Here is a 24,506-nt window from a genome sequence, read left to right as displayed (position 1 = left end):
TGCATCGCCATGCACGTGAGCCAGACGCGTAGGTGCACGTCCGCTGCGGGCGTGCGGCTTGCGCCAGTCTTGTTTGGCGCCGCCACCCCTCGGCTTCGCGGCCCGCGCCTCCTTCCTATTTTCTCTTCTCTGTTTTCTATTTCGTCATGCTTTGTTGACTGAGAGCTGACATGGTTAAGGCGCGTGCCGCGATCGTGGTAAAGCACGCTGTGTTCAAAAACAAAAAATATCTCTCTCTCTCTCTCAACTGTAACGATTCTCCGCGTCTCGATGCTTTGACCGCAACTCAAAGCGCTCCTCGAGCGCCTCAAAAAGTGAAAAGGAAACGTCCATATATATATATATGTTTAGTTCTAACCACCACTGCCACCGACATTGAGAGGCCGGCCGCACCTCCGCGGCGCCGAGCTACACGACTGCGGCACTGTCCAGGCGTCACTACGCGGGACTGCGCGTTGTGTTGCCCGGCTCCGCGGCGCGTCTCCATCTCTGTGTGCTAAACTGAGAAGACGCGGGACCTGCACCGGCAGCGGCGCATGGAGCTGCATACACACCTGCTCGCCGGTCGCTGCCTGTGCACGCGCCTGGCTCTCTCGGATGTCGTAGTGGGCTCCAAAAAGTAAGAAAACAAAAACCCCGTTAATGCTTCAAAGGTAAAATGCTTCCGTAGCAGGTCGAAGGACAGAGGTCTCTGTAACGCCTCAAAGGATAAAGGACAAATTTTTCGCTGACGTTTCGAAGGACAAAGGACAAAGGATAAAGGTATCCACGCAAAAGGAAGTGCAAAACATGACATAATTTTCGACTCGGCGATCATCGTTGCGTTGGTGCGAACGGAGTCGGGTGCGCGGGCTGGTTACCACGCAAGACGACCGCGGTTGCTGTGTGTGCGTACGTGTGTCTCTGTGTGTGTGTGTGTGTGTGTGTGTGTCAAATCACGTATTGTGTGCTGCACGTTTGGGGTAGTGCGCTGAGAGAGGGGTGTATGCTGGCTCTCTTCTGCGGCGGTGTGTGTGAGCAAGCAGCAGCCGAGCACGCGCTCCCACCCCTTCTGCGTGAACCGCGGAGCTTGTCGCCGCGCACTGTCAGTGGCGTGGCGTGTGCCCTCCTTGCGGCGGTTGCCGCGTTTGCCGTCGTGACGCGCGCAGCACATTTCCCTCTACCCCCCTCCTCTCCTCCCTTCTCTCCCCCATCTGCTCCCTTCTATCCCAACGCCACCGCGCGCACAGAATTCTCCCAGCGCTCTCCTCGTCAATATACACGCCCTTAACACACACAAACATAACTCACCCGTCTCCCTAACCACATAACAATGGCTCCGCTCAAGGTCGGCATCAACGGCTTCGGCCGCATCGGCCGCATGGTGTTCCAGTCGATGTGCGAGGACAACGTCCTCGGCAACGAGATCGACGTGGTGGCGGTGGTGGACATGAGCACGGACGCCGAGTACTTCGCGTACCAGATGAAGTACGACACGGTGCACGGCCGCCCGACGTACACGGTGGAGGTTGCGAAGAGCGCGCCGGAGGTGAAGAAGCCGGATGTGCTTGTGGTGAACGGCCACCGCATCCTGTGCGTGAAGGCGCAGCGCAACCCTGCGGACCTGCCGTGGGGCAAGCTGGGCGTGGACTACGTGATCGAGTCGACCGGCCTGTTCACGAACAAGGCGAAGGCGGAGGGCCACGTGAAGGGCGGCGCGAAGAAGGTCGTGATCAGCGCTCCGGCGTCCGGCGGTGCGAAGACGATCGTGATGGGCGTGAACCAGCACGAGTACGACCCCGCCAAGCACCACGTTGTGTCGAACGCGTCGTGCACGACCAACTGCCTCGCCCCGATCGTGCACGTGCTGACGAAGGAGAACTTCGGCATCGAGACGGGCCTGATGACGACCATCCACTCCTACACCGCCACGCAGAAGACGGTGGACGGCGTGTCGATCAAGGACTGGCGCGGCGGCCGCGCTGCTGCGATGAACATCATCCCCAGCACGACCGGTGCGGCGAAGGCCGTGGGCATGGTGATCCCGTCGACGAAGGGCAAGCTGACCGGCATGTCCTTCCGCGTGCCGACGCCGGATGTGTCGGTGGTGGACCTGACCTTCCGCGCCAACCGCGACGCCTCGATCCAGGAGATCGACGCTGCCCTGAAGAAGGCGTCCAAGACGTACATGAAGGGCATCCTCGGCTACACGGACGAGGAGCTGGTGAGCAGCGACTTCATCAACGACGCCCGCAGCTCGATCTACGACGCGAAGGCGACGCTGCAGAACAACCTGCCCGGCGAGAAGCGCTTCTTCAAGATCGTGTCGTGGTACGACAACGAGTGGGGCTACTCCCACCGCGTGGTGGACCTGGTGCGCTACATGGGCGCCAAGGACCGCGCGTGCGCGAAGATGTAAGTGCGCGGCTAGCCAGCGAGTGAGCGAGCGGTCGCGTTGCGTGCGCGTCGGAAGGCACCGGGGTCCTTGCTGCACTGTTAGGAGGGAGGGAGGATCGGGCAGTGGTCGGGGTGTGGGAGTGCGCACCGGCCGGTGCGTGAGCGCGGCGGCTTGGGGGCGAGGTGCCGACGCCACCGACCCTTGGAGCTGCATCGCCATGCACGTGAGCCAGACGCGTAGGTGCACGTCCGCTGCGGGCGTGCGGCTTGCGCCAGTCTTGTTTGGCGCCGCCACCCCTCGGCTTCGCGGCCCGCGCCTCCTTCCTATTTTCTCTTCTCTGTTTTCTATTTCGTCATGCTTTGTTGACTGAGAGCTGACATGGTTAAGGCGCGTGCCGCGATCGTGGTAAAGCACGCTGTGTTCAAAAACAAAAAATATCTCTCTCTCTCTCTCAACTGTAACGATTCTCCGCGTCTCGATGCTTTGACCGCAACTCAAAGCGCTCCTCGAGCGCCTCAAAAAGTGAAAAGGAAACGTCCATATATATATATATGTTTAGTTCTAACCACCACTGCCACCGACATTGAGAGGCCGGCCGCACCTCCGCGGCGCCGAGCTACACGACTGCGGCACTGTCCAGGCGTCACTACGCGGGACTGCGCGTTGTGTTGCCCGGCTCCGCGGCGCGTCTCCATCTCTGTGTGCTAAACTGAGAAGACGCGGGACCTGCACCGGCAGCGGCGCATGGAGCTGCATACACACCTGCTCGCCGGTCGCTGCCTGTGCACGCGCCTGGCTCTCTCGGATGTCGTAGTGGGCTCCAAAAAGTAAGAAAACAAAAACCCCGTTAATGCTTCAAAGGTAAAATGCTTCCGTAGCAGGTCGAAGGACAGAGGTCTCTGTAACGCCTCAAAGGATAAAGGACAAATTTTTCGCTGACGTTTCGAAGGACAAAGGACAAAGGATAAAGGTATCCACGCAAAAGGAAGTGCAAAACATGACATAATTTTCGACTCGGCGATCATCGTTGCGTTGGTGCGAACGGAGTCGGGTGCGCGGGCTGGTTACCACGCAAGACGACCGCGGTTGCTGTGTGTGCGTACGTGTGTCTCTGTGTGTGTGTGTGTGTGTGTGTGTGTCAAATCACGTATTGTGTGCTGCACGTTTGGGGTAGTGCGCTGAGAGAGGGGTGTATGCTGGCTCTCTTCTGCGGCGGTGTGTGTGAGCAAGCAGCAGCCGAGCACGCGCTCCCACCCCTTCTGCGTGAACCGCGGAGCTTGTCGCCGCGCACTGTCAGTGGCGTGGCGTGTGCCCTCCTTGCGGCGGTTGCCGCGTTTGCCGTCGTGACGCGCGCAGCACATTTCCCTCTACCCCCCTCCTCTCCTCCCTTCTCTCCCCCATCTGCTCCCTTCTATCCCAACGCCACCGCGCGCACAGAATTCTCCCAGCGCTCTCCTCGTCAATATACACGCCCTTAACACACACAAACATAACTCACCCGTCTCCCTAACCACATAACAATGGCTCCGCTCAAGGTCGGCATCAACGGCTTCGGCCGCATCGGCCGCATGGTGTTCCAGTCGATGTGCGAGGACAACGTCCTCGGCAACGAGATCGACGTGGTGGCGGTGGTGGACATGAGCACGGACGCCGAGTACTTCGCGTACCAGATGAAGTACGACACGGTGCACGGCCGCCCGACGTACACGGTGGAGGTTGCGAAGAGCGCGCCGGAGGTGAAGAAGCCGGATGTGCTTGTGGTGAACGGCCACCGCATCCTGTGCGTGAAGGCGCAGCGCAACCCTGCGGACCTGCCGTGGGGCAAGCTGGGCGTGGACTACGTGATCGAGTCGACCGGCCTGTTCACGAACAAGGCGAAGGCGGAGGGCCACGTGAAGGGCGGCGCGAAGAAGGTCGTGATCAGCGCTCCGGCGTCCGGCGGTGCGAAGACGATCGTGATGGGCGTGAACCAGCACGAGTACGACCCCGCCAAGCACCACGTTGTGTCGAACGCGTCGTGCACGACCAACTGCCTCGCCCCGATCGTGCACGTGCTGACGAAGGAGAACTTCGGCATCGAGACGGGCCTGATGACGACCATCCACTCCTACACCGCCACGCAGAAGACGGTGGACGGCGTGTCGATCAAGGACTGGCGCGGCGGCCGCGCTGCTGCGATGAACATCATCCCCAGCACGACCGGTGCGGCGAAGGCCGTGGGCATGGTGATCCCGTCGACGAAGGGCAAGCTGACCGGCATGTCCTTCCGCGTGCCGACGCCGGATGTGTCGGTGGTGGACCTGACCTTCCGCGCCAACCGCGACGCCTCGATCCAGGAGATCGACGCTGCCCTGAAGAAGGCGTCCAAGACGTACATGAAGGGCATCCTCGGCTACACGGACGAGGAGCTGGTGAGCAGCGACTTCATCAACGACGCCCGCAGCTCGATCTACGACGCGAAGGCGACGCTGCAGAACAACCTGCCCGGCGAGAAGCGCTTCTTCAAGATCGTGTCGTGGTACGACAACGAGTGGGGCTACTCCCACCGCGTGGTGGACCTGGTGCGCTACATGGGCGCCAAGGACCGCGCGTGCGCGAAGATGTAAGTGCGCGGCTAGCCAGCGAGTGAGCGAGCGGTCGCGTTGCGTGCGCGTCGGAAGGCACCGGGGTCCTTGCTGCACTGTTAGGAGGGAGGGAGGATCGGGCAGTGGTCGGGGTGTGGGAGTGCGCACCGGCCGGTGCGTGAGCGCGGCGGCTTGGGGGCGAGGTGCCGACGCCACCGACCCTTGGAGCTGCATCGCCATGCACGTGAGCCAGACGCGTAGGTGCACGTCCGCTGCGGGCGTGCGGCTTGCGCCAGTCTTGTTTGGCGCCGCCACCCCTCGGCTTCGCGGCCCGCGCCTCCTTCCTATTTTCTCTTCTCTGTTTTCTATTTCGTCATGCTTTGTTGACTGAGAGCTGACATGGTTAAGGCGCGTGCCGCGATCGTGGTAAAGCACGCTGTGTTCAAAAACAAAAAATATCTCTCTCTCTCTCTCAACTGTAACGATTCTCCGCGTCTCGATGCTTTGACCGCAACTCAAAGCGCTCCTCGAGCGCCTCAAAAAGTGAAAAGGAAACGTCCATATATATATATATGTTTAGTTCTAACCACCACTGCCACCGACATTGAGAGGCCGGCCGCACCTCCGCGGCGCCGAGCTACACGACTGCGGCACTGTCCAGGCGTCACTACGCGGGACTGCGCGTTGTGTTGCCCGGCTCCGCGGCGCGTCTCCATCTCTGTGTGCTAAACTGAGAAGACGCGGGACCTGCACCGGCAGCGGCGCATGGAGCTGCATACACACCTGCTCGCCGGTCGCTGCCTGTGCACGCGCCTGGCTCTCTCGGATGTCGTAGTGGGCTCCAAAAAGTAAGAAAACAAAAACCCCGTTAATGCTTCAAAGGTAAAATGCTTCCGTAGCAGGTCGAAGGACAGAGGTCTCTGTAACGCCTCAAAGGATAAAGGACAAATTTTTCGCTGACGTTTCGAAGGACAAAGGACAAAGGATAAAGGTATCCACGCAAAAGGAAGTGCAAAACATGACATAATTTTCGACTCGGCGATCATCGTTGCGTTGGTGCGAACGGAGTCGGGTGCGCGGGCTGGTTACCACGCAAGACGACCGCGGTTGCTGTGTGTGCGTACGTGTGTCTCTGTGTGTGTGTGTGTGTGTGTGTGTGTCAAATCACGTATTGTGTGCTGCACGTTTGGGGTAGTGCGCTGAGAGAGGGGTGTATGCTGGCTCTCTTCTGCGGCGGTGTGTGTGAGCAAGCAGCAGCCGAGCACGCGCTCCCACCCCTTCTGCGTGAACCGCGGAGCTTGTCGCCGCGCACTGTCAGTGGCGTGGCGTGTGCCCTCCTTGCGGCGGTTGCCGCGTTTGCCGTCGTGACGCGCGCAGCACATTTCCCTCTACCCCCCTCCTCTCCTCCCTTCTCTCCCCCATCTGCTCCCTTCTATCCCAACGCCACCGCGCGCACAGAATTCTCCCAGCGCTCTCCTCGTCAATATACACGCCCTTAACACACACAAACATAACTCACCCGTCTCCCTAACCACATAACAATGGCTCCGCTCAAGGTCGGCATCAACGGCTTCGGCCGCATCGGCCGCATGGTGTTCCAGTCGATGTGCGAGGACAACGTCCTCGGCAACGAGATCGACGTGGTGGCGGTGGTGGACATGAGCACGGACGCCGAGTACTTCGCGTACCAGATGAAGTACGACACGGTGCACGGCCGCCCGACGTACACGGTGGAGGTTGCGAAGAGCGCGCCGGAGGTGAAGAAGCCGGATGTGCTTGTGGTGAACGGCCACCGCATCCTGTGCGTGAAGGCGCAGCGCAACCCTGCGGACCTGCCGTGGGGCAAGCTGGGCGTGGACTACGTGATCGAGTCGACCGGCCTGTTCACGAACAAGGCGAAGGCGGAGGGCCACGTGAAGGGCGGCGCGAAGAAGGTCGTGATCAGCGCTCCGGCGTCCGGCGGTGCGAAGACGATCGTGATGGGCGTGAACCAGCACGAGTACGACCCCGCCAAGCACCACGTTGTGTCGAACGCGTCGTGCACGACCAACTGCCTCGCCCCGATCGTGCACGTGCTGACGAAGGAGAACTTCGGCATCGAGACGGGCCTGATGACGACCATCCACTCCTACACCGCCACGCAGAAGACGGTGGACGGCGTGTCGATCAAGGACTGGCGCGGCGGCCGCGCTGCTGCGATGAACATCATCCCCAGCACGACCGGTGCGGCGAAGGCCGTGGGCATGGTGATCCCGTCGACGAAGGGCAAGCTGACCGGCATGTCCTTCCGCGTGCCGACGCCGGATGTGTCGGTGGTGGACCTGACCTTCCGCGCCAACCGCGACGCCTCGATCCAGGAGATCGACGCTGCCCTGAAGAAGGCGTCCAAGACGTACATGAAGGGCATCCTCGGCTACACGGACGAGGAGCTGGTGAGCAGCGACTTCATCAACGACGCCCGCAGCTCGATCTACGACGCGAAGGCGACGCTGCAGAACAACCTGCCCGGCGAGAAGCGCTTCTTCAAGATCGTGTCGTGGTACGACAACGAGTGGGGCTACTCCCACCGCGTGGTGGACCTGGTGCGCTACATGGGCGCCAAGGACCGCGCGTGCGCGAAGATGTAAGTGCGCGGCTAGCCAGCGAGTGAGCGAGCGGTCGCGTTGCGTGCGCGTCGGAAGGCACCGGGGTCCTTGCTGCACTGTTAGGAGGGAGGGAGGATCGGGCAGTGGTCGGGGTGTGGGAGTGCGCACCGGCCGGTGCGTGAGCGCGGCGGCTTGGGGGCGAGGTGCCGACGCCACCGACCCTTGGAGCTGCATCGCCATGCACGTGAGCCAGACGCGTAGGTGCACGTCCGCTGCGGGCGTGCGGCTTGCGCCAGTCTTGTTTGGCGCCGCCACCCCTCGGCTTCGCGGCCCGCGCCTCCTTCCTATTTTCTCTTCTCTGTTTTCTATTTCGTCATGCTTTGTTGACTGAGAGCTGACATGGTTAAGGCGCGTGCCGCGATCGTGGTAAAGCACGCTGTGTTCAAAAACAAAAAATATCTCTCTCTCTCTCTCAACTGTAACGATTCTCCGCGTCTCGATGCTTTGACCGCAACTCAAAGCGCTCCTCGAGCGCCTCAAAAAGTGAAAAGGAAACGTCCATATATATATATATGTTTAGTTCTAACCACCACTGCCACCGACATTGAGAGGCCGGCCGCACCTCCGCGGCGCCGAGCTACACGACTGCGGCACTGTCCAGGCGTCACTACGCGGGACTGCGCGTTGTGTTGCCCGGCTCCGCGGCGCGTCTCCATCTCTGTGTGCTAAACTGAGAAGACGCGGGACCTGCACCGGCAGCGGCGCATGGAGCTGCATACACACCTGCTCGCCGGTCGCTGCCTGTGCACGCGCCTGGCTCTCTCGGATGTCGTAGTGGGCTCCAAAAAGTAAGAAAACAAAAACCCCGTTAATGCTTCAAAGGTAAAATGCTTCCGTAGCAGGTCGAAGGACAGAGGTCTCTGTAACGCCTCAAAGGATAAAGGACAAATTTTTCGCTGACGTTTCGAAGGACAAAGGACAAAGGATAAAGGTATCCACGCAAAAGGAAGTGCAAAACATGACATAATTTTCGACTCGGCGATCATCGTTGCGTTGGTGCGAACGGAGTCGGGTGCGCGGGCTGGTTACCACGCAAGACGACCGCGGTTGCTGTGTGTGCGTACGTGTGTCTCTGTGTGTGTGTGTGTGTGTGTGTGTGTCAAATCACGTATTGTGTGCTGCACGTTTGGGGTAGTGCGCTGAGAGAGGGGTGTATGCTGGCTCTCTTCTGCGGCGGTGTGTGTGAGCAAGCAGCAGCCGAGCACGCGCTCCCACCCCTTCTGCGTGAACCGCGGAGCTTGTCGCCGCGCACTGTCAGTGGCGTGGCGTGTGCCCTCCTTGCGGCGGTTGCCGCGTTTGCCGTCGTGACGCGCGCAGCACATTTCCCTCTACCCCCCTCCTCTCCTCCCTTCTCTCCCCCATCTGCTCCCTTCTATCCCAACGCCACCGCGCGCACAGAATTCTCCCAGCGCTCTCCTCGTCAATATACACGCCCTTAACACACACAAACATAACTCACCCGTCTCCCTAACCACATAACAATGGCTCCGCTCAAGGTCGGCATCAACGGCTTCGGCCGCATCGGCCGCATGGTGTTCCAGTCGATGTGCGAGGACAACGTCCTCGGCAACGAGATCGACGTGGTGGCGGTGGTGGACATGAGCACGGACGCCGAGTACTTCGCGTACCAGATGAAGTACGACACGGTGCACGGCCGCCCGACGTACACGGTGGAGGTTGCGAAGAGCGCGCCGGAGGTGAAGAAGCCGGATGTGCTTGTGGTGAACGGCCACCGCATCCTGTGCGTGAAGGCGCAGCGCAACCCTGCGGACCTGCCGTGGGGCAAGCTGGGCGTGGACTACGTGATCGAGTCGACCGGCCTGTTCACGAACAAGGCGAAGGCGGAGGGCCACGTGAAGGGCGGCGCGAAGAAGGTCGTGATCAGCGCTCCGGCGTCCGGCGGTGCGAAGACGATCGTGATGGGCGTGAACCAGCACGAGTACGACCCCGCCAAGCACCACGTTGTGTCGAACGCGTCGTGCACGACCAACTGCCTCGCCCCGATCGTGCACGTGCTGACGAAGGAGAACTTCGGCATCGAGACGGGCCTGATGACGACCATCCACTCCTACACCGCCACGCAGAAGACGGTGGACGGCGTGTCGATCAAGGACTGGCGCGGCGGCCGCGCTGCTGCGATGAACATCATCCCCAGCACGACCGGTGCGGCGAAGGCCGTGGGCATGGTGATCCCGTCGACGAAGGGCAAGCTGACCGGCATGTCCTTCCGCGTGCCGACGCCGGATGTGTCGGTGGTGGACCTGACCTTCCGCGCCAACCGCGACGCCTCGATCCAGGAGATCGACGCTGCCCTGAAGAAGGCGTCCAAGACGTACATGAAGGGCATCCTCGGCTACACGGACGAGGAGCTGGTGAGCAGCGACTTCATCAACGACGCCCGCAGCTCGATCTACGACGCGAAGGCGACGCTGCAGAACAACCTGCCCGGCGAGAAGCGCTTCTTCAAGATCGTGTCGTGGTACGACAACGAGTGGGGCTACTCCCACCGCGTGGTGGACCTGGTGCGCTACATGGGCGCCAAGGACCGCGCGTGCGCGAAGATGTAAGTGCGCGGCTAGCCAGCGAGTGAGCGAGCGGTCGCGTTGCGTGCGCGTCGGAAGGCACCGGGGTCCTTGCTGCACTGTTAGGAGGGAGGGAGGATCGGGCAGTGGTCGGGGTGTGGGAGTGCGCACCGGCCGGTGCGTGAGCGCGGCGGCTTGGGGGCGAGGTGCCGACGCCACCGACCCTTGGAGCTGCATCGCCATGCACGTGAGCCAGACGCGTAGGTGCACGTCCGCTGCGGGCGTGCGGCTTGCGCCAGTCTTGTTTGGCGCCGCCACCCCTCGGCTTCGCGGCCCGCGCCTCCTTCCTATTTTCTCTTCTCTGTTTTCTATTTCGTCATGCTTTGTTGACTGAGAGCTGACATGGTTAAGGCGCGTGCCGCGATCGTGGTAAAGCACGCTGTGTTCAAAAACAAAAAATATCTCTCTCTCTCTCTCAACTGTAACGATTCTCCGCGTCTCGATGCTTTGACCGCAACTCAAAGCGCTCCTCGAGCGCCTCAAAAAGTGAAAAGGAAACGTCCATATATATATATATGTTTAGTTCTAACCACCACTGCCACCGACATTGAGAGGCCGGCCGCACCTCCGCGGCGCCGAGCTACACGACTGCGGCACTGTCCAGGCGTCACTACGCGGGACTGCGCGTTGTGTTGCCCGGCTCCGCGGCGCGTCTCCATCTCTGTGTGCTAAACTGAGAAGACGCGGGACCTGCACCGGCAGCGGCGCATGGAGCTGCATACACACCTGCTCGCCGGTCGCTGCCTGTGCACGCGCCTGGCTCTCTCGGATGTCGTAGTGGGCTCCAAAAAGTAAGAAAACAAAAACCCCGTTAATGCTTCAAAGGTAAAATGCTTCCGTAGCAGGTCGAAGGACAGAGGTCTCTGTAACGCCTCAAAGGATAAAGGACAAATTTTTCGCTGACGTTTCGAAGGACAAAGGACAAAGGATAAAGGTATCCACGCAAAAGGAAGTGCAAAACATGACATAATTTTCGACTCGGCGATCATCGTTGCGTTGGTGCGAACGGAGTCGGGTGCGCGGGCTGGTTACCACGCAAGACGACCGCGGTTGCTGTGTGTGCGTACGTGTGTCTCTGTGTGTGTGTGTGTGTGTGTGTGTGTCAAATCACGTATTGTGTGCTGCACGTTTGGGGTAGTGCGCTGAGAGAGGGGTGTATGCTGGCTCTCTTCTGCGGCGGTGTGTGTGAGCAAGCAGCAGCCGAGCACGCGCTCCCACCCCTTCTGCGTGAACCGCGGAGCTTGTCGCCGCGCACTGTCAGTGGCGTGGCGTGTGCCCTCCTTGCGGCGGTTGCCGCGTTTGCCGTCGTGACGCGCGCAGCACATTTCCCTCTACCCCCCTCCTCTCCTCCCTTCTCTCCCCCATCTGCTCCCTTCTATCCCAACGCCACCGCGCGCACAGAATTCTCCCAGCGCTCTCCTCGTCAATATACACGCCCTTAACACACACAAACATAACTCACCCGTCTCCCTAACCACATAACAATGGCTCCGCTCAAGGTCGGCATCAACGGCTTCGGCCGCATCGGCCGCATGGTGTTCCAGTCGATGTGCGAGGACAACGTCCTCGGCAACGAGATCGACGTGGTGGCGGTGGTGGACATGAGCACGGACGCCGAGTACTTCGCGTACCAGATGAAGTACGACACGGTGCACGGCCGCCCGACGTACACGGTGGAGGTTGCGAAGAGCGCGCCGGAGGTGAAGAAGCCGGATGTGCTTGTGGTGAACGGCCACCGCATCCTGTGCGTGAAGGCGCAGCGCAACCCTGCGGACCTGCCGTGGGGCAAGCTGGGCGTGGACTACGTGATCGAGTCGACCGGCCTGTTCACGAACAAGGCGAAGGCGGAGGGCCACGTGAAGGGCGGCGCGAAGAAGGTCGTGATCAGCGCTCCGGCGTCCGGCGGTGCGAAGACGATCGTGATGGGCGTGAACCAGCACGAGTACGACCCCGCCAAGCACCACGTTGTGTCGAACGCGTCGTGCACGACCAACTGCCTCGCCCCGATCGTGCACGTGCTGACGAAGGAGAACTTCGGCATCGAGACGGGCCTGATGACGACCATCCACTCCTACACCGCCACGCAGAAGACGGTGGACGGCGTGTCGATCAAGGACTGGCGCGGCGGCCGCGCTGCTGCGATGAACATCATCCCCAGCACGACCGGTGCGGCGAAGGCCGTGGGCATGGTGATCCCGTCGACGAAGGGCAAGCTGACCGGCATGTCCTTCCGCGTGCCGACGCCGGATGTGTCGGTGGTGGACCTGACCTTCCGCGCCAACCGCGACGCCTCGATCCAGGAGATCGACGCTGCCCTGAAGAAGGCGTCCAAGACGTACATGAAGGGCATCCTCGGCTACACGGACGAGGAGCTGGTGAGCAGCGACTTCATCAACGACGCCCGCAGCTCGATCTACGACGCGAAGGCGACGCTGCAGAACAACCTGCCCGGCGAGAAGCGCTTCTTCAAGATCGTGTCGTGGTACGACAACGAGTGGGGCTACTCCCACCGCGTGGTGGACCTGGTGCGCTACATGGGCGCCAAGGACCGCGCGTGCGCGAAGATGTAAGTGCGCGGCTAGCCAGCGAGTGAGCGAGCGGTCGCGTTGCGTGCGCGTCGGAAGGCACCGGGGTCCTTGCTGCACTGTTAGGAGGGAGGGAGGATCGGGCAGTGGTCGGGGTGTGGGAGTGCGCACCGGCCGGTGCGTGAGCGCGGCGGCTTGGGGGCGAGGTGCCGACGCCACCGACCCTTGGAGCTGCATCGCCATGCACGTGAGCCAGACGCGTAGGTGCACGTCCGCTGCGGGCGTGCGGCTTGCGCCAGTCTTGTTTGGCGCCGCCACCCCTCGGCTTCGCGGCCCGCGCCTCCTTCCTATTTTCTCTTCTCTGTTTTCTATTTCGTCATGCTTTGTTGACTGAGAGCTGACATGGTTAAGGCGCGTGCCGCGATCGTGGTAAAGCACGCTGTGTTCAAAAACAAAAAATATCTCTCTCTCTCTCTCAACTGTAACGATTCTCCGCGTCTCGATGCTTTGACCGCAACTCAAAGCGCTCCTCGAGCGCCTCAAAAAGTGAAAAGGAAACGTCCATATATATATATATGTTTAGTTCTAACCACCACTGCCACCGACATTGAGAGGCCGGCCGCACCTCCGCGGCGCCGAGCTACACGACTGCGGCACTGTCCAGGCGTCACTACGCGGGACTGCGCGTTGTGTTGCCCGGCTCCGCGGCGCGTCTCCATCTCTGTGTGCTAAACTGAGAAGACGCGGGACCTGCACCGGCAGCGGCGCATGGAGCTGCATACACACCTGCTCGCCGGTCGCTGCCTGTGCACGCGCCTGGCTCTCTCGGATGTCGTAGTGGGCTCCAAAAAGTAAGAAAACAAAAACCCCGTTAATGCTTCAAAGGTAAAATGCTTCCGTAGCAGGTCGAAGGACAGAGGTCTCTGTAACGCCTCAAAGGATAAAGGACAAATTTTTCGCTGACGTTTCGAAGGACAAAGGACAAAGGATAAAGGTATCCACGCAAAAGGAAGTGCAAAACATGACATAATTTTCGACTCGGCGATCATCGTTGCGTTGGTGCGAACGGAGTCGGGTGCGCGGGCTGGTTACCACGCAAGACGACCGCGGTTGCTGTGTGTGCGTACGTGTGTCTCTGTGTGTGTGTGTGTGTGTGTGTGTGTCAAATCACGTATTGTGTGCTGCACGTTTGGGGTAGTGCGCTGAGAGAGGGGTGTATGCTGGCTCTCTTCTGCGGCGGTGTGTGTGAGCAAGCAGCAGCCGAGCACGCGCTCCCACCCCTTCTGCGTGAACCGCGGAGCTTGTCGCCGCGCACTGTCAGTGGCGTGGCGTGTGCCCTCCTTGCGGCGGTTGCCGCGTTTGCCGTCGTGACGCGCGCAGCACATTTCCCTCTACCCCCCTCCTCTCCTCCCTTCTCTCCCCCATCTGCTCCCTTCTATCCCAACGCCACCGCGCGCACAGAATTCTCCCAGCGCTCTCCTCGTCAATATACACGCCCTTAACACACACAAACATAACTCACCCGTCTCCCTAACCACATAACAATGGCTCCGCTCAAGGTCGGCATCAACGGCTTCGGCCGCATCGGCCGCATGGTGTTCCAGTCGATGTGCGAGGACAACGTCCTCGGCAACGAGATCGACGTGGTGGCGGTGGTGGACATGAGCACGGACGCCGAGTACTTCGCGTACCAGATGAAGTACGACACGGTGCACGGCCGCCCGACGTACACGGTGGAGGTTGCGAAGAGCGCGCCGGAGGTGAAGAAGCCGGATGTGCTTGTGGTGAACGGCCACCGCATCCTGTGCGTGAAGGCGCAGCGCAACCCTGCGGACCTGCCGTGGGGCAAGCTGGGCGTGGACTACGTGATCGAGTCGACCGGCCTGTTCACGAACAAGGCGAAGGCGGAGGGCCACGTGAAGGGCGGCGCGAAGAAGGTCGTGATCAGCGCTCCGGCGTCCGGCGGTGCGAAGACGATCGTGATGGGCGTGAACCAGCACGAGTACGACCCCGCCAAGCACCACGTTGTGTCGAACGCGTCGTGCACGACCAACTGCCTCGCCCCGATCGTGCACGTGCTGACGAAGGAGAACTTCGGCATCGAGACGGGCCTGATGACGACCATCCACTCCTACACCGCCACGCAGAAGACGGTGGACGGCGTGTCGATCAAGGACTGGCGCGGCGGCCGCGCTGCTGCGATGAACATCATCCCCAGCACGACCGGTGCGGCGAAGGCCGTGGGCATGGTGATCCCGTCGACGAAGGGCAAGCTGACCGGCATGTCCTTCCGCGTGCCGACGCCGGATGTGTCGGTGGTGGACCTGACCTTCCGCGCCAACCGCGACGCCTCGATCCAGGAGATCGACGCTGCCCTGAAGAAGGCGTCCAAGACGTACATGAAGGGCATCCTCGGCTACACGGACGAGGAGCTGGTGAGCAGCGACTTCATCAACGACGCCCGCAGCTCGATCTACGACGCGAAGGCGACGCTGCAGAACAACCTGCCCGGCGAGAAGCGCTTCTTCAAGATCGTGTCGTGGTACGACAACGAGTGGGGCTACTCCCACCGCGTGGTGGACCTGGTGCGCTACATGGGCGCCAAGGACCGCGCGTGCGCGAAGATGTAAGTGCGCGGCTAGCCAGCGAGTGAGCGAGCGGTCGCGTTGCGTGCGCGTCGGAAGGCACCGGGGTCCTTGCTGCACTGTTAGGAGGGAGGGAGGATCGGGCAGTGGTCGGGGTGTGGGAGTGCGCACCGGCCGGTGCGTGAGCGCGGCGGCTTGGGGGCGAGGTGCCGACGCCACCGACCCTTGGAGCTGCATCGCCATGCACGTGAGCCAGACGCGTAGGTGCACGTCCGCTGCGGGCGTGCGGCTTGCGCCAGTCTTGTTTGGCGCCGCCACCCCTCGGCTTCGCGGCCCGCGCCTCCTTCCTATTTTCTCTTCTCTGTTTTCTATTTCGTCATGCTTTGTTGACTGAGAGCTGACATGGTTAAGGCGCGTGCCGCGATCGTGGTAAAGCACGCTGTGTTCAAAAACAAAAAATATCTCTCTCTCTCTCTCAACTGTAACGATTCTCCGCGTCTCGATGCTTTGACCGCAACTCAAAGCGCTCCTCGAGCGCCTCAAAAAGTGAAAAGGAAACGTCCATATATATATATATGTTTAGTTCTAACCACCACTGCCACCGACATTGAGAGGCCGGCCGCACCTCCGCGGCGCCGAGCTACACGACTGCGGCACTGTCCAGGCGTCACTACGCGGGACTGCGCGTTGTGTTGCCCGGCTCCGCGGCGCGTCTCCATCTCTGTGTGCTAAACTGAGAAGACGCGGGACCTGCACCGGCAGCGGCGCATGGAGCTGCATACACACCTGCTCGCCGGTCGCTGCCTGTGCACGCGCCTGGCTCTCTCGGATGTCGTAGTGGGCTCCAAAAAGTAAGAAAACAAAAACCCCGTTAATGCTTCAAAGGTAAAATGCTTCCGTAGCAGGTCGAAGGACAGAGGTCTCTGTAACGCCTCAAAGGATAAAGGACAAATTTTTCGCTGACGTTTCGAAGGACAAAGGACAAAGGATAAAGGTATCCACGCAAAAGGAAGTGCAAAACATGACATAATTTTCGACTCGGCGATCATTTGGTGTTGCTGGTGCGAGTTGCGTTTGTTGGACGCCTTTACCCCTGCACGGGTGCAATGAGCATCTTCGTGGAAGATGGCGGCGTTGACTTTTGTCACCTGCTGAAAACGGTCGTGTAGGGTATCTTTTTTTACTCATGTGTGGCCATGGATGTATTGCGATCCGGTGTGTTTGACGTTATTGCGTTGTGTGATTTTCGTTGAACGTAGGTACGTGGGCGTGAGTTTTGGTGGTGCCTTACCTCGAAGGTAGAGTCTTCTCGTTTCTGTTATCCCTTCACAACCCTCCCATTTTCGACTTCCTTGCTGCCTTCCTCTTTCGGGCGATGCATGCTCTATTTATGTTGTCGGCGAAGGTCTCGTTTCTGTGCTCTCATCCCCACACGGCAACGGAGAGCAAAGGCTATAGTTGCCTTACAGCTGAAGTCGTTAGTAGTGAAGTGTATGTAGCGCACTTCTCGAAGCAGAGTTCGCTTCTCCACCCAAGGCCAATTGGCGGTACGACTTTTTTCCCTTCTGCGTTTTCGTTCGTGGGTGCAATTGCACCGCTTTCTTTTCTTCGATAGGATTTTTCTTTTACTTCTGCTTCTAGGTGAAAAGGATCTACGTTAGGGGTCCGATCTCAAGAGGACATCACTTTTTTTCTTTGTAGTACTATTCCCTTTAGCGCTAACAGGCACACTCAAAGCAAGCAAAATGATGAAGAAGACGTTCCCGCTGCTGTGGACGTTCTCCGACAACCGCGGCTACTACAGTCCGCCTGTCTACATGCCGCTAGAGTACGCCAGCCGTGTGACAAACCAAAAGCAGCTTCAGTTCACGCACCCGCGAGATCCGAAGTACACGTGGAATACCGGCGTCAACGAACTAGCCAGTCTGCACCCTGGCTTGCTCGGACCAGGACGGAAGACGCCGCAGCTGAACTACTCCAACCGCGGCGGTATTATCGCCGAAATTCCTCCCGTCCCCGTCTATCGAGAGCACATTTGGTGCATGGGCCACAGCCATTTTATTCTGCAGCACCCTCGCATTTTTATCAAGTGCCCCCGCGGCAAGGTGGTGGTGTGCAAGTGGTGCCGTCTGAAGTTCATAAACATGTCCACCGCGACCGACAACGACGACGACTGGTTTGAGGAGGAGCAGAAGATCGCCACCACGCCGGAGTCGAAGGAGGATCTCACGCGGCCGATTCGCGATATGGGCGGTGTGCTGCGGCAGAACCCGTTTCAGGACAACAAGGAACCCGACCCGCACGTGTACCGCGCTGTCTTCAACCCGGAGCGGTACCGCTGGAAGCACTCGCACACGGAGCATTACGAGGTGCACCCCGCGTACGCGAAGAAGGCAGGCGAGTCCGACTGCGAAGACCACCATCACTGAAACCCAATCGAGTTCGTGATGTCAGAAAAACAAAGGAATCGTTTCAATAAGGAAATGCAAATCTGAATGGTGATGTGCTGCTTGAAGAGGAGATTTTTATTTCTCCGTTTGCCTCCCAGAAGAGGTGGCAACGGGGAGAGCGGCTGGCGGGAAAAAGCGATAGTGTTTGGCCTTCACCGTTCACGGGCGGGTTATTGGCCAAACTACGTGCACTATCATTTCTGTGGTTTGTTTCAAGTTCTTGTTGTATTTGTTGTTGTTCTAGTTACCTTCCCTTTTCTCTTTTTTTGGCGGCCAGCTATAGTTTGTGTAGTACCAACACACACACGTGTGCGCGAACGACGCGCTGAAACGCACGCTTTATCTCGACAGCGCGTTTTTCTTTTCCTTTCTTCTCTCCTTCCCGCTTCTTTCTTGGTCTTCGTTTGCTGCGTTTCGTCTTATCTTTTCTAGTCTTGCTGTCGCGGGAGATTCATTCGTATCAAAAAGAAAAAGAGAAGGAGAAACGTCACCACCACATCAACAGCCGAAGGAAAAGGCGTGCTCAAAGCGATCGTAACTCTAATGCGTCGCACTTCAGAGAGAGTGTGTGTCGGTTGGATGACATTTTTCTCGTTTGCTATTATTATTTATTAGCAGCTTCTCAAATGTGCTTTCCTGCATGTTTTTTTTTTTTTTTGCCTGGACTGGGGCGCGATGGGCCGAACGAGATTCTGTTACTTTGTCTCTCTCTCTGTCGCTCGTACGCCGCTGATGTACCACGCCTCCGTGAAGGAGAGGAAACCTCAGCTTTACGTGCGTTGCACCTCCGTGATCGGAGCACGTACTCTTCACGTTTCTGTGCTCAACCAAAGCGCTTTTCACCACTGTTCTTTTCTCCTTCGTAATGTAATGTCCCCCTCCGGCTCGTTGTACACGTGTGTTCCCGCAACCTTCATCTTTTTTTCCCTTTTTCGTTCTCAAATCCTCACTCGCTCCTGCGATCCCCTACTTCTGTGGTCGAAAACGCCACCGAAGAGTCGTGTCCAACGCTGTGTATACGTGCTCGCCGTGCGCTCCATGTTTTTTGTTTCCCATCTTCTCTTCGCTCCAAAGCCTTTAAAAAAAGAACTTCTTTTTTTAAATTCTAGCGTTGCTTTGAGCTGTGTCTTTGGTGGAACGGCGCTGTGGTCTCAACTCGCCTCTGCTTTTCAAAACAAAGTGGCCTTCCTTCGTAACTGCTCCCCAATCCTGGTTCGTGTGTGTATGTGTGCGTGAATCCAACGGAGCATCACTCCCAGTTCTTTCATACTATTATCATTATTATTTCTTCTCCGACAAATCACTATATATTTTTTTCGTGTTTAGCAGCACGCATATATTTCGCTTGTAGATCTGCGCTAACGGCAAGCATTTGACTGCGTCAACGTCAACATCCAGAGAACAGAAATAAAAATGGCTACTCGCGCTATTAAGGAAACACTGCCCGACCCTCCGACGACGGAGGAGGAGTTGATGGCCGTGAATAACCTTCTGTTTCGTCTCAAGGCCGGCTCCGTCGAGTTGCGCCGTCTCACCACAACCCATGTAGTGCACCACAAGAAGTTCTCCTTGACAGAGGATGGCAAGGCGCTGGAGTACAAGCCTTCCAACAAAACGAAGCGTCAGACCATGCTCTTCACAGACCTCTACGAGGTCACGAAGATCGACCAAAACAACCACGTGTACAAAGCTGCGCACCTCAACAAGAAAACGGACGTGGTGGTGAAGATGAACACCCGCACAGATCGCAGCTGGCTTATCGTCTTTGACGACAAGGCTAGCGCCAAGACGTGGATGCAGATGGTCGGCATGCAGCGGAAAGGCTCTCACCTGAATGCCGACGCGGCGGTATCTTCGGAGGACACGCTGAAGGGACGCATTCGTGCAACGTGGGAACGGGCTGACGTGAACCACGACGGCAAGGTGGACCTCAAGGAGGCGAAGAAGCTGATGGTGCGCATGAACGTGGAGATTTCAAACCCGATGTTAGCGGAGCTCTTTAAAGCCCACGACGTTTCTGGGGACGGCACGCTGGACCTGGAGGAGTTTACGACCCTCTTCGTGCACCTCACGTCACACAAGGAGCTGCGTCCACTTTTCAAGCAGTACGCCGCTGATCAAGACTGGATGACGCGGAACGAGTTTGACAAGTTCATGGCAGAGCAAGCGGATGAGAGCACTGACGCCGTCTACAACGAACTGCAGCCCAACAAAAAGGGCAGCATCACCTACACGTCGTTTGTGCATTACCTGCTCAGCCCGCACCGCAACCCTGCGCTGGACCCGGAGCACCTGAAGGGCGTTGTGGACGACATGCAGCAGCCAATAAAAGACTACTTCATCAACTCATCGCACAACACGTACCTGTCTGGTGACCAATTCCGCTCAAAGAGCGACATTGACATGTACAAGCGCGCCCTCATCGCGGGCTGTCGCTGCGTGGAGCTAGACTGTTGGGACGGCAAAAACGGCGACCCCATCGTCTACCACGGCTACACCCGCACGTCAAAGATCCGGTTTGCCGACGTCATCGAGACCGTTCGCCGCCACGCCTTCGTGACGTCGCCGTACCCAGTTATTCTCTCGCTAGAGGTGCACACCTCCGTCGCGCAGTGCAACGTCATGGCTGACCACCTACAGACGATTCTGAGTGACACGCTCATGATGGCAAAGGACGTGCCGAACATGACCTACACCCCTGACGCACTGAAAGGCAAGGTGCTGGTGAAGTGGAAGCTGCCAGGCAAGGATGTGGACGATATGGAGACGCCACGGTCGGATGTGGAGTCGGTGGAGGGCTCGCCGGTCTCGTCCGGCAAGGCGGAGACGACGGTGCACGCCGACGTGCCGAACCTGCTGACCAACTGCGTCACGATTGGTGCCTTCAAGACGGCCAACTGGGGCAAGGACGCCGCGCCGTACAACATCCAAAGCTACGCGGAGACAAAAGTGGAGGCGTTTGCAGCGACAGCACGCGACAACTTCACCGGACAGAATTCGCGCATGCTGGCGCGCGTCTACCCGAAAGGCTCGCGTATTGGGTCCTCCAACTACAACCCGACCCTGGCATGGTCGATGGGTGCGCAGGTGGTCGCGCTCAACTACCAAACCTGGGACAACGATATGCGCCTGAACGACGGCATGTTCTCGCTCAACAAAGGCTGCGGCTACGTGCTGAAGCCAAAGTACCTGCGTGACGTCGCGAGTGGTACGATGCCCACGGCTTGCACGATTAAAGTGGAGGTGCTGTGCGGTACGCAAATCCCGAAGCCGTCACTGCGGGAGAAGGGCGACATTGTGGATCCCTACATTAAGATGACGATCAACGGACGCCAAAACACCGAAGTAAAGACGAAGGTGGTACGCAACAACGGTCTGAACCCGTCATGGATGGAGAACTTCGTGCTCCACTGCGAGAGCAAAGAGGTGGATGTGTTCACCGTGAAGATCATGGACGAGGACACGACATCGGCGAACGATCCGGTGTGTGAGATGGTCATCCCCGTTCGCGCGCTGCGTAGTGGCTATCGGGCGATTCCGATGAAGCTGTGCGAGAACGGCGCGTCATTGCCTGGCTGTGCCATTCTCTGCAAATTCGAGATTGAGGATGTCAAGAAGTAGACAGTCAATCTGTTTCGTGGTGGCATGCACGCGAGTTAGCGTTGACTTCATAGCAGTTTTATCGCTTTCCTCTGAAACGACGGCTCAAGACTGCATACAGGATTATTATGTCATCATCTGTTTAGTTGGTGGCCTTCACCTATTCAAAACGAAGAGAGCTTTTCGCTTGTGGGTGTGAGAGGGGGTGTCCTCACAGTCTCGCTCTCTTGGTCGTTTTCTCGCATTTTTCTCTTCTTCTTCTTTTCTTAATAAGGGAGCTCCGCTTCGGATTCAAGGTGACATGAGTGCAACCCCTGAGGACTTTAATACACATGAAGGTACGCGCAGTGTTTGCAAAGCTAGAGGATACACGTATTTTTATTTTCTTTTACCTTTTCACGCGTTCAAAGTGTATCATTCATTCGTAAGTTTGCGATGTGTTTTCTTTGATATTTCTCCAGTCCTTCTTTTTCTTTTGTTCTTGTTTCTCTGTATCATTTTTTGATCGAATTATCTCCTCCGCGCTTTCGCGTCGTTCATGGTGTCGTAGAACCCTCAAACGCTGTGCTCCCATCTCTTTCTCTCGCTTTGGTTTTCTGTTTTTGTTTTCCTACCTGAAACTCGGAACTCGATCCTGACAGAATAAAGTCAATGATCTTGGACGAGCGAACGCCTCGCAAGACTTCTCCTTGGTCTTCATTGAAATGAAGCCTGTGGTTGCTTTACGTCTTTCTCGCTTCACGGCCATCGAACGGAGCAATGGATTGCGGTTTAGTAAACGCATAAGCTGACGTTTTTGTCCTTTCTTAATGTATGTGTTGTTGCGGTTTCTTGTTCCGCGCCAAGGCGGTGGCTGAGTGATCTTCCATCATCACCTACTTCATTTGTTCTCTATCTTCCTTCCTGACTGCGTTGCGTTCACATTCACAAGAGGTGTCGTTTTTTTTTTCTCCTTATTTCTCCGTTGTATATCCCACCGGGTCTTCCCTTTTGCTGGGCCAGGTTATGAGACGATCGCGTCCCCTCTTCGCCTTCTTCTTTTTTTGAAAGTTCGTCTCTGTCGCTCGTGTAGCGCTGCAGATCGTTGCGGCGAGTGTTTTTCGCTTTCCTTTCCGATGTGTGCGCATATGCTCTTGCAAAAGAAAGAAAGTACGAGTACGAAACTGCGAAGCATGTTTCATTTCATATTTGCTATTGCTACTGTTGATGCCGCCTTTTGAGGTCTTTTTTTGGGGAGCGCACAATCACGCAGACGTTGGAGAGAGGTGATGCGAGCTTTCTGATAATGAACACATGAACGCCGAACTAGAAATGTCAGCGTTCTTTTGCTACGAGTTTTTCTTCGTTTATGAGACGAACGCAGCGTCGACTCTTTCATTCTGTCTTGTATGTCCCATCTTTGTTCCTGCTTTTTTAAATCACATGCGACTTCTTCGAGATCGAAAAACAGAGGCAGCGTTTAACGCAAAGTCGAGAGTATATATATCTAGGAACAATATCTCATCCGGTGTGGTGCCGCACTCCACGTCGCGTTCAGGCACGATGTCTCCTCTAAGTGCCAAAGGTTTATTTTGGTTGTCGGTGACGGCCGTCGCTGTCATGCTCTCCCTTGTTGTCTTCGCCACCGCAAAGTCGTGCAGCGGGACCGTCTGCACGCCCTACGTGGCCGCCGTAAGCGGCGGGACCGGGTGCCTGCGCAAGAACCCGATCAATCTCCGCTTTGTGCTGCAGATGGCCCAGGAGAACAACTACACGGTCAACGGGGTGCTGAAGAGCACCGCCACGTTCGCCTTCACGCCCTGCGTAGACGACATCGCTGCCCTGGCGCTGAACACCGCGCCTTTCCTCGCCGCCGGCTACGCCGTCACCAACAACGCGACGCCGCCTGTCACGTCGTATTACCTGACCGGGAACCGCTCCGACAAGTATTTGTCTGTGTTCGGCTTCGGCATGTCGAACCAGACGACAGAACCGGAGGTTGGTGTCTCCACCGGTGCGGTGCTCGTGGCTAAAAACGGTCTTGAAGCCTGTGGGGATCCTACAATGGTGGGTGTCGTGACACTTCTGTCGCTGGAGATTGGCCTGCACAAGGGCTACTTCAACTACGTGGGGCAGTCAGGCCAAACCACCACCACGATCCCCAATCCGAATTACAACGCATCGATGTGCGGCGACGAAAGCGGCTCTGGTGGTTCCCGCCAAACAACAACGACCACCGCACCGAAGGCCAACGCCGCGGCGAGCTCCTCCGACTCCATTGATTATTGCAGCAAGACGATCACCGTCAACGTCCCGGCTATCAACGTGCAGCCGGCGAGGGTCGGCTTCGCACCGACGTGCAACGCGCAGGATCAGTGTACGCTGGGCGACCCCGACGCGTATGTATGCATTGGCAACGTCACCGGAAAGAAGAACTGCGGCCTGTGCTACTCAAACGCGGCCACGTTGGCAGGCAACTCGTCTGTGACGGTATGGGTGAGTTATGTAGGCACGGACCGCAAGAACGTCGTGATGACAAGCAGCGGCGACAACCCAATTTATTACTCGAACTTTGTCCGCAGCGGCGCCTTCCAGACGATCAGCAGCAAGTTCAACAGTCTTATCCACGGCAACTTCTCCGTTGTCGGTTTGAACGTCAACTTCGCCAAAAAATGACACGGCGCAGGTCGTGAAGGTCGTCGCGTCTGCGCTACCAAAAGAATCGAAACGACGCTTCTGCTTTTTGCATATCCCAATGCCTTATATATATATTTTTTCTCTTGTGGCATATTTGCGGCATAATACGACGCCGCTTGCCGTTGTGTGTGTGTGTATGTCCTCTGTGGTGTATTGCGGTTGTGTCACTCTCTCTCTCTCTACCTCTGTGTGGTTGACCGCGGCGGCCTCAGTCAAATGGCTCTCGTTAAACGGCAGGTGCTTTCTTCTGCTTCTCTCATTTGAGCTTTACTATTTTCATCGTTTCGTTGCCGTCGTTGCTCGGCGTTGGCGTGGTACGTTGCGTTTCTTTTGTGTGAAACCGGACGGATGCTATTCTTATTGTTGTTATTACTATTCCGAACACATATTCTCGCTTATTCTTTTCGGTTGTTTTAGCGATTGTCAACGCCGATGGGCAGACCAGCACGTCTCCTAACGCTGTTGCCTGTGCAAAGGAAGTCGTATTCGCTTCGTTCATCTT

At 57.9% G+C, this 24,506-nt stretch overlaps 16 protein-coding genes across 21 annotated transcripts; all 16 read left to right on the top strand.

Moving 5' to 3' along the window:
• Positions 1-170: 170 nt before the first annotated feature.
• Positions 171-500, top strand: ABB37_03042 (hypothetical protein; the record flags this gene model as incomplete). Its single annotated transcript, XM_015800240.1, has 1 exon — positions 171-500. The coding sequence occupies one exon, from the start codon at positions 171-173 to the stop codon at positions 498-500; it is 330 nt and encodes a 109-aa protein (XP_015661842.1).
• Positions 501-1,228: 728 nt separating this feature from the next.
• ABB37_03041 (glyceraldehyde 3-phosphate dehydrogenase glycosomal) lies at positions 1,229-2,398 on the top strand (the record flags this gene model as incomplete). Of its 2 annotated transcripts, none has more annotated exons than XM_015800239.1 (1): positions 1,229-2,398. In XM_015800239.1, exon 1 carries the CDS (start codon positions 1,313-1,315, stop codon positions 2,396-2,398), a length of 1,086 nt encoding a protein of 361 aa, XP_015661841.1. In that variant the 5' UTR covers positions 1,229-1,312. The 2 variants fall into 2 exon arrangements, with proteins under 2 accessions (XP_015661841.1, XP_015661840.1); XM_015800238.1 differs by having other exon boundaries at positions 1,240-2,398.
• Positions 2,399-2,755: 357 nt separating this feature from the next.
• On the top strand, positions 2,756-3,085 carry ABB37_03040 (hypothetical protein; the record flags this gene model as incomplete). The annotated part of the gene is made up of 1 exon (XM_015800237.1): positions 2,756-3,085. One exon carries the CDS (start codon positions 2,756-2,758, stop codon positions 3,083-3,085), a length of 330 nt encoding a protein of 109 aa, XP_015661839.1.
• Positions 3,086-3,813: 728 nt separating this feature from the next.
• On the top strand, positions 3,814-4,983 carry ABB37_03039 (glyceraldehyde 3-phosphate dehydrogenase glycosomal; the record flags this gene model as incomplete). Of its 2 annotated transcripts, none has more annotated exons than XM_015800236.1 (1): positions 3,814-4,983. In XM_015800236.1, exon 1 carries the CDS (start codon positions 3,898-3,900, stop codon positions 4,981-4,983), a length of 1,086 nt encoding a protein of 361 aa, XP_015661838.1. In that variant the 5' UTR covers positions 3,814-3,897. The 2 variants fall into 2 exon arrangements, with proteins under 2 accessions (XP_015661838.1, XP_015661837.1); XM_015800235.1 differs by having other exon boundaries at positions 3,825-4,983.
• A 357-nt stretch (positions 4,984-5,340) lies between these two features.
• Positions 5,341-5,670, top strand: ABB37_03038 (hypothetical protein; the record flags this gene model as incomplete). Its single annotated transcript, XM_015800234.1, has 1 exon — positions 5,341-5,670. One exon carries the CDS (start codon positions 5,341-5,343, stop codon positions 5,668-5,670), a length of 330 nt encoding a protein of 109 aa, XP_015661836.1.
• Positions 5,671-6,398: 728 nt separating this feature from the next.
• Positions 6,399-7,568, top strand: ABB37_03037 (glyceraldehyde 3-phosphate dehydrogenase glycosomal; the record flags this gene model as incomplete). 2 transcript variants are annotated; one of them, XM_015800233.1, is made up of 1 exon in its annotated part: positions 6,399-7,568. In XM_015800233.1, the coding sequence occupies exon 1, from the start codon at positions 6,483-6,485 to the stop codon at positions 7,566-7,568; it is 1,086 nt and encodes a 361-aa protein (XP_015661835.1). In that variant the 5' UTR covers positions 6,399-6,482. The 2 variants fall into 2 exon arrangements, with proteins under 2 accessions (XP_015661835.1, XP_015661834.1); XM_015800232.1 differs by having other exon boundaries at positions 6,410-7,568.
• Positions 7,569-7,925: 357 nt separating this feature from the next.
• ABB37_03036 (hypothetical protein) lies at positions 7,926-8,255 on the top strand (the record flags this gene model as incomplete). Its single annotated transcript, XM_015800231.1, has 1 exon — positions 7,926-8,255. The coding sequence occupies one exon, from the start codon at positions 7,926-7,928 to the stop codon at positions 8,253-8,255; it is 330 nt and encodes a 109-aa protein (XP_015661833.1).
• A 728-nt stretch (positions 8,256-8,983) lies between these two features.
• ABB37_03035 (glyceraldehyde 3-phosphate dehydrogenase glycosomal) lies at positions 8,984-10,153 on the top strand (the record flags this gene model as incomplete). Of its 2 annotated transcripts, none has more annotated exons than XM_015800230.1 (1): positions 8,984-10,153. In XM_015800230.1, exon 1 carries the CDS (start codon positions 9,068-9,070, stop codon positions 10,151-10,153), a length of 1,086 nt encoding a protein of 361 aa, XP_015661832.1. In that variant the 5' UTR covers positions 8,984-9,067. The 2 variants fall into 2 exon arrangements, with proteins under 2 accessions (XP_015661832.1, XP_015661831.1); XM_015800229.1 differs by having other exon boundaries at positions 8,995-10,153.
• Positions 10,154-10,510: 357 nt separating this feature from the next.
• ABB37_03034 (hypothetical protein) lies at positions 10,511-10,840 on the top strand (the record flags this gene model as incomplete). Its single annotated transcript, XM_015800228.1, has 1 exon — positions 10,511-10,840. The coding sequence occupies one exon, from the start codon at positions 10,511-10,513 to the stop codon at positions 10,838-10,840; it is 330 nt and encodes a 109-aa protein (XP_015661830.1).
• A 728-nt stretch (positions 10,841-11,568) lies between these two features.
• ABB37_03033 (glyceraldehyde 3-phosphate dehydrogenase glycosomal) lies at positions 11,569-12,738 on the top strand (the record flags this gene model as incomplete). Of its 2 annotated transcripts, none has more annotated exons than XM_015800227.1 (1): positions 11,569-12,738. In XM_015800227.1, exon 1 carries the CDS (start codon positions 11,653-11,655, stop codon positions 12,736-12,738), a length of 1,086 nt encoding a protein of 361 aa, XP_015661829.1. In that variant the 5' UTR covers positions 11,569-11,652. The 2 variants fall into 2 exon arrangements, with proteins under 2 accessions (XP_015661829.1, XP_015661828.1); XM_015800226.1 differs by having other exon boundaries at positions 11,580-12,738.
• A 357-nt stretch (positions 12,739-13,095) lies between these two features.
• ABB37_03032 (hypothetical protein) lies at positions 13,096-13,425 on the top strand (the record flags this gene model as incomplete). Its single annotated transcript, XM_015800225.1, has 1 exon — positions 13,096-13,425. One exon carries the CDS (start codon positions 13,096-13,098, stop codon positions 13,423-13,425), a length of 330 nt encoding a protein of 109 aa, XP_015661827.1.
• Positions 13,426-14,153: 728 nt separating this feature from the next.
• ABB37_03031 (glyceraldehyde 3-phosphate dehydrogenase glycosomal) lies at positions 14,154-15,323 on the top strand (the record flags this gene model as incomplete). The annotated part of the gene is made up of 1 exon (XM_015800224.1): positions 14,154-15,323. The coding sequence occupies exon 1, from the start codon at positions 14,238-14,240 to the stop codon at positions 15,321-15,323; it is 1,086 nt and encodes a 361-aa protein (XP_015661826.1). The 5' UTR covers positions 14,154-14,237.
• A 357-nt stretch (positions 15,324-15,680) lies between these two features.
• Positions 15,681-16,010, top strand: ABB37_03030 (hypothetical protein; the record flags this gene model as incomplete). Its single annotated transcript, XM_015800223.1, has 1 exon — positions 15,681-16,010. One exon carries the CDS (start codon positions 15,681-15,683, stop codon positions 16,008-16,010), a length of 330 nt encoding a protein of 109 aa, XP_015661825.1.
• Positions 16,011-16,682: 672 nt separating this feature from the next.
• Positions 16,683-17,707, top strand: ABB37_03029 (putative mitochondrial hypothetical protein; the record flags this gene model as incomplete). The annotated part of the gene is made up of 1 exon (XM_015800222.1): positions 16,683-17,707. The coding sequence occupies exon 1, from the start codon at positions 17,027-17,029 to the stop codon at positions 17,705-17,707; it is 681 nt and encodes a 226-aa protein (XP_015661824.1). The 5' UTR covers positions 16,683-17,026.
• A 1,016-nt stretch (positions 17,708-18,723) lies between these two features.
• Positions 18,724-21,349, top strand: ABB37_03028 (putative mitochondrial phospholipase c-like protein; the record flags this gene model as incomplete). Its single annotated transcript, XM_015800221.1, has 1 exon — positions 18,724-21,349. Exon 1 carries the CDS (start codon positions 19,142-19,144, stop codon positions 21,347-21,349), a length of 2,208 nt encoding a protein of 735 aa, XP_015661823.1. The 5' UTR covers positions 18,724-19,141.
• Positions 21,350-22,870: 1,521 nt separating this feature from the next.
• On the top strand, positions 22,871-23,983 carry ABB37_03027 (hypothetical protein; the record flags this gene model as incomplete). The annotated part of the gene is made up of 1 exon (XM_015800220.1): positions 22,871-23,983. One exon carries the CDS (start codon positions 22,871-22,873, stop codon positions 23,981-23,983), a length of 1,113 nt encoding a protein of 370 aa, XP_015661822.1.
• Positions 23,984-24,506: the final 523 nt, after the last annotated feature.

Source organism: Leptomonas pyrrhocoris (genome assembly GCF_001293395.1).
Source record: "Leptomonas pyrrhocoris isolate H10 chromosome Unknown, whole genome shotgun sequence".
NCBI lineage: Eukaryota > Euglenozoa > Kinetoplastea > Trypanosomatida > Trypanosomatidae > Leptomonas > Leptomonas pyrrhocoris.
This window is presented reverse-complemented; position numbering and strand designations above follow the sequence as displayed.